This window comes from Citrus clementina, unplaced genomic scaffold (genome assembly GCF_000493195.1).
Source record: "Citrus clementina cultivar Clemenules unplaced genomic scaffold, Citrus_clementina_v1.0 scaffold_9, whole genome shotgun sequence".
Taxonomy (NCBI): Eukaryota; Viridiplantae; Streptophyta; class Magnoliopsida; order Sapindales; family Rutaceae; genus Citrus; species Citrus x clementina.
Genome location: NW_006261964.1, coordinates 22389802 through 22396690, shown reverse-complemented (window position 1 = coordinate 22396690; position 6889 = coordinate 22389802). Strand labels below are relative to the sequence as shown.

The window sequence follows — 6889 nt, the reverse complement described above, 5'->3', positions numbered from 1 at the left end:
GCAACCAAATAACCAATATTATTGTTTGAGAAGTACAATTTAACGATCAGAGAGCTGGCAACAAAGTTGCGAAATAAAATTTTACTAAAATTTCTATGATTTTCATTTTGAGGGTGCTGGGTTGTGAGAGCCAAAGCAGTTGGGTGTGATAACGCAGCACTTCCACCAAAACGGAACTTTAATTGGGTTGTCCTCTCCTTTAAGATTGCATTAATTGAAGTTGGCCCTTACAATTTCCTCACAATGTGACATTGATACTAGGTTGGTATCGAAACAAGGTGGATCGAGATTTGCTCTTAATTATCAATAGGGACAAAAAAAATATCTTGAATCTCGTTCAGAACAGTAAATTAGGATAAAAAAATGTGTCAATTTCAATTTGATTAGAATTTTAAACTGTCTCAGATGATATGAGTTTTATGTTATTCGCAGTAGATTTGTCATAAACATATCATATAAATATAATCAACATATCATATTTATTATTTATCAAAGTGACTTATCATACAAATATAACCGTCATGTTATCGAACGAACTTGTCATACATTTTTTAAAACCCAAATTTTAGAACATTTAGGGTCTTAGTTGAAATTTCCAAACTCCCAAATCTTCGGATAGTTAATTAGGATTAATTTGAGTACCAAACCTTAATACGGATAATAAATCAAAACAATATTTTGCACCAAATCCCACTCTAAACAACCAGGAATCTAAATTCCGGTAAGAATTCAAGAAATTCTACCACCCCTCGTTGATACAAAGTTACAAATTTAATAATCACCGATTTGAGTTACCAATATTTAAAAAAAAAAATTACTTTTTATAAATCGCTGTTGTTGCCCACGATTGCTGATAACTACTTAAAGCCTTTATTTAATTCACTACAGTCAGTAAAACTAATTTCTCACAACCATTGTTAGTGCTCAACTCAATCTTATCAAACACAGTGGCGCCGGCACATCCTCCGAATCGTGCCTAAAATAAGTCCATAAAATCTTTAAAATATCATTATCATGAAAGCAACAATCACCCAATCTCTCGATGTGATCAACTGATCGCTGATCAAAATTATTCTTATGCGCCAAATAACAATAATAATAAAAATAAAAGAAAAATAAAACATTAGCAAATATATATAAATAATAATAATAATAATCAAGGAAAAAATTAACCGACTTTGGTTTTATACGATCAAGAGGAGGAAACATAATCACATGATCATCATTATCATCACGGGGTGTTTTAAAAACATATTGATTTATGTATAGATAACAATATAATCACGATCATCTCTGCAACTCCATCATCCTTGAAAAGTCCTCGAAGCAGACGAACCCATCCCCGTTTTTATCCACCAGCGCTATCATGCCCCGGCAGTCGTCTAACGTGCACAGCTCGTCCCCTAATTTGGTGAAAACACCGAACAACTCCTCGGCCGTGATCTTACCATCGTGATCCGCGTCAAAGAAGTCAAACGTCTCCTTGAGCTCCGGTTCACAAGCCGGCTCGCAGGACGAGTTCCCGACCCGGCTAATCAGCGCCTCCAAGGGTATATACCCGTCGCCCTCCCGATCCACCTCGCTCAGCATCGACTTGACCTCCTCTTGGGTCGGCGGGTCCGCTCCGAGCCGGATCAAGAGCGCCTCCAGCTCGCTTCTCAACACCACCCCGTCGTTGTCCCTGTCGAGCAACTTACACGCCTGGACGAGCTCGTAGTTCATATCTAGCGAGATATCGGCCGACATGTCGGACCAGTCACCCGATATCTCGTGTAAGACACTCGTTGGCGTCCCGACTCTGTCCGGCGCCGAACCGAGTTTGTTGTGGGTGGACGAGTCGGAGGTAGAGGACGAGCTGAACGATGATGGGTCAGAACGCGAAACGCTGGTCCGGTCCTTCTTGGACTTGGACCGGAAGAGACGTTTCGGGCTGAGCTTCTCGATGAGTTTCATTTCCGAAACGCGAAGAAAAAAAAGACGAATTCGAGTTTCTCGTGAAGGGAAAAAGAGGAAAGAGAAGGAGAAGGGGGAATGAATTGAACGGGAAGGGAGAGGGCGGTTGAGCGTTAAATGGAGGGAGTGTGGGGAGCTCCATTGCAGCTTCCAGGAAATTTCCTACACTCAGCTTTTTAATCTTCGTATTTATATTATTATTATCATTTTTAATTTATTTAGGTAGGGGTAAAAGCGTAATATTAGCAGAAAAGCACTGTTATCTCGATTCTGGGTGGCCTTTTAGCTAATTTTCTCCTTCTTTTTCCAAAAGGCGTTTTTATCGTGAAAGTCATTTGCCTTTTTTGTGTTATAGTGCGAGTGCGACTCAGGGTGACTCACCTAGCGCTAAAGGAGGGAGGCTTTTTGGTTGGGTCGGATGAACGCGTGGCGCTGTTGGATTAGTCTGTTGCGTTGATTGATCGATTCGTGTGTGCGTAGATGGGTAGTTGATGTTTTTTTGTTTCGGATTTTCTTTCCATTGATTGTTGAGATTCTACAGCTGTTTACACGGCAATTTTAGTTGCATTCTGGCTTTTTGAGCATTTTAATTTTATTTTATTTTTATATCTCTTTATTTGATAATTGTTTATAAATTTATCATTGGATAAAATTTTCTGTTTAAATTGCGTTTCGGATAAACGAGAAAGAGTGTTTATAGCTAGTAAAAAACACAAAAAAAGGAAATTCTAAAATAATTTTTAGGATATTATTCCATATTAGGATGATTCCAAAGTTAACAAAAAATCAACAGAACATGCAATCTAACGGTGAATAAGTTATGGAGTACATTACTTATTTGAGCACTGTTGTCAAACCATATTACCATTAAATATTATTTATGTTATTTGAGAGAAGAAATATTATTTTCAAATTTTATCATTTTGTTATATATATATGAGTGGTTTTTTAATCAGATTCATGGCTTTAAATAAAGTCTCAGATTAATTAAAAGATAAAAATTAATTAATTTCAATACACTACAAGACAAAATACAATGTATTAGAAAATATGTTTATTTTATTTTTTGGCTTATCCCTGACTTTAATAAAGTCAGAAATCTCTTATTGAAAAACTATTATATATATATATATAGCTATGACTAATCAGGATCTTTTAAGATATTTGTAATATAAAAAAAAATTAAATTATCATGTATTTGTCTTTCTTTTCTTTTATTTTTCTAGAAATAATATACCTTCTAATGAAAACAAATACTAATTCTACCAAGCCTTTTATTTCATTTTCTTGTAATCCCAACTTCTTGTGTAAACAAGATTTTAATTATAAAAGAAAATAAAGCTTAAAAAATATAAATTTTAGGATGTATTTTAAGTATTAATCGTTGCCACACCATAAGACGAAAAAAGTTGGTCCATTTAGACTTTAAACTTATAATGGTGTCGTTCGTAAACCGCTGAGAAATTACTCTACATTTTCTATGAAGACTTATTTTTCTGATTCGATGAATATTGAAATGTTGGCCTCAATTATTGAATATTTATATATTTGGTTTTGAGATTTGGGAAATCTGGCAAGAAAATCATAATAGGAAACGCAATATTTCAATGATAGGCAACAGGTGGTTGGTTCCTCATTTGATCAATGATTGGCAGTGGCTGACATTTTTAGGTACAATACAAGATATACCAACGACAATAATAATGTGGATTCTAATATGGTTTTATTGGGATAAATTGGTAATTTCATGTCTTATTTTTATAAGAGTAATTTAATTTTGGGGGAATGATAGTCATGGAAACCTTATTGTTTTAATAAATAATCATATAACTATTTTTTAAATAATTATGCTCAGATGAAAACAATTAGGTCACCATAGTTAAAAGATATGATTGTCTAAATAGGGGTTTAGATCATTGGATTTAGATTCAGAGTTGAGTTGTATTTTTTTTTTTTTTTGCTAATTTTTTAAAAATATACAATTAATAATTATTAGATAAGAATATAATTAGTTATATATTATTATATATACATGTGTGGCAAAAGATGACCAAGAGTTGAGCACATATTAGTTCAGCACTAGATCTAAATCCCTAGAATATTACTAAAAACAATAGAATTTTCATTATTATTTCGCCAAATCATTGGGCTGTCATCATCATTTTCCTTTAAACTAATGACAAGATTGTATCTAGTGCATAATTGAACAATTTTAGTTTGATTTGAATTAGATCACTATGGGCCTGATTAGGATTGTTTATGGGAGCACAAAATTGATTTTAAAAAGTTAAAAGTTAATTTTGATATTTGATAAATTTTTTAGAAATCACTTTTAATAAAATTATCTCACTCTACAGCATATATTGAAAAGGAGGGACTAATTTTTCAAAATCTGATTTTGATAAATTTTATACTTAATATAATTTGATATATATCCTCACATATATAATAAAAATCTAAAATTATCCTTATTAATTAGGAAATAAAATCATTAACTTTAAAAATATTATTATTACCAATTATATTGTAATAACAAAATAAAAAAATTGATAATATAAAATATTTATTTTAGTTATTAATTATTATATATACACAATAAAAAATATGTATCTATAAAAGTGTAAATAAATTTCAACAGTATGTTCCATTCAATCATTTATATTCTTACAATAGTTTAAAAGTAAGATTTACCAAATACATATGACTACTTTTAAAAGTCGCAGTATTTTTTAAAATATATTTTAACAAACGTTTGCATGCAGCTAATACCAATTATTTTAGAAGATACAATATTACCAAAATCAGTCCTACATGCAATATAAGCAATTCAAAGTATAAAACATAAAATCTCCTTTTAATTTTACATGCAAACCAACAATACTTTTTCAAACAATTAGTTATCTGTAGTTAAAGATATAATTTGAATTAGATCACAAATTGATTTGGTATAATCATATTATAAATCCGTTAGTGCTAAACAAATTATTATATTCGATAGTGTTAAATAAATTATTACATTAATAAAAATAATGGAAAATTCTAAGATACTGTGATTAAAATTACGACATCAATGTTGTAATAAACATAAATTTTGTAAATTACATATAAAATTAGTAAGTGAAAAATAAAACAAGAAAATTAATATAAGAATGGTAATTGGTGTTTTAAAATTAAAAAAAACATATATAAAATTAACAGAAAAAATTGTAGATTAATATTAAAATTTCACTAAACAAAAAAAAATCATTCAATTTAATTAACAAAAAGAAGTCACTCATCAATTAAACAAATAATTGTATTGAAAATAATTGGAATAAGTTTAATTGGACTAGTTTAACCATAAATTCTATATTTATTTTAGGATATTCATAATTTTTTTTTTCATTTTCTATCATAGTATTGTTTACTACACAAGTTAATTAAGCAAAGTTATTTTTCTTGATGTGGATCATGACAAAATAAAATAAAAAGATATTCTTTATTACTAAATATATATGATATATTAATAAAATTAAATCTAATTTTTTGTTTCATACATGCTTCATGAAGGATGAAATATCACTTGATCTTACAAATAGTTTTGAAAAATTTAAATTGAGTGATATTGTGGGTGATAAGGTTAAATTTTTTGACTAAATAGTAAAGTCAACAAAAGTTTCTTTTTTCTTTTAAACAAACAATTATCAAGTAAATTAACTTAAATTTCAAATCATCCTTACAAATTCAATTGTTTATCAAATATTGTACAACTAATCAACTATGCAGCCTAATATATCCCTTAAATTATATAATTAATCTTGGTGGGTTTTGAAATATAAGGAGAAAAATAATTAATTTAATAAAACAACCGGGGAGCGCCTATCGTTTTCTCTAAAATTCTATGGAAAGAGCGTATGTGCTTTTCATGATAAGAAAGTACTGAAAAGTTTTCCTTGTTACTAATTTTCTATGAACTTGCACGACTTCATGTTGATAAAGGGACTTTGTGTTTACAGGGATTTCTGCATAATTTTCGAGAAACCGGGAATCAAAGTTGACCACGATATATCACACTCTTAATTTGAAAATGATCACAAAAAGAATAGTGATTAGTTAAGTATATATCTAAGATCAGTTGTTTAGTTATTGCAAATTTTAGCAGACTTCAAATTGTAGTACTAGTCTTGGAACTAGCCTGTTGATGAAAATATCCTCCCTACTCTTGTGATTATTGTGAATTTCGATAAGGATTCTATTAGGAATTATTCGATTTCGTCTTTACTTTGACGGGGAATGGAATCAATATAAATAAAGAGATGAAAGAAAGAAAACAAACAAAGAATTCGAAAAAGGGTTCCTAAAAAAGAAATGAAAGAACAAAAATCGTATGAATTTACAAAAATACTGTGTTGTATAATGGATTGAAACTAAAAAAGAGATATTTAAAAAATTTTGATAGTTCAATAATAATATTATTATTGCGCCAATTGGGAGTTCTTAGTTATTTCGGCTGGGCGTATTATTATTGCGCCAATTGGGAGTTCTTAGTTATTTCGGCTGGGCGAATCCTAGTGACGGAATAATTACACCATAATTCATTGGACGATCTTATCATTAAGATGGATTTTCTCAAGATAAGTCTCAGTAGACATATGACTGCCGTGAATGAGCTTTGCGCCTCCAAGCCAGGTTTCTGGATTGAGTTTCAGGTGAAATCTATCAAGGCAAATCTCAACAGTTTTCTGATTGTAAGTTGTAACATCAAAGTTCTTTTTTCTTTTTTCTTTTTTTTCCTTTTTTTAGATTTCTATGAGTGAGAACTGCTTCGCACTTGCAATCACCCCCTTCAAATGAAATATATTACTTCTTATCATAATTTCACTCCGAACAGAACTTCAGATGAAATATCAAACAGATGTTGGGGCTACAGTGAATGAGCTTTGCCTCTTTACGTTTG

At 30.5% G+C, this 6889-nt stretch overlaps 1 protein-coding gene across 1 annotated transcript; it reads right to left on the bottom strand.

The window, feature by feature from the left end:
- Positions 1 to 1110: 1110 nt before the first annotated feature.
- LOC18031987 (probable calcium-binding protein CML36) lies at positions 1111 to 2479 on the bottom strand. The gene has a single exon (XM_006421198.2). The coding sequence runs from the start codon at positions 1951 to 1953 to the stop codon at positions 1288 to 1290; it is 666 nt and encodes a 221-aa protein (XP_006421261.1). The 5' UTR covers positions 1954 to 2479; the 3' UTR covers positions 1111 to 1287.
- Between the last annotated feature and the right edge of the window lie 4410 nt (positions 2480 to 6889).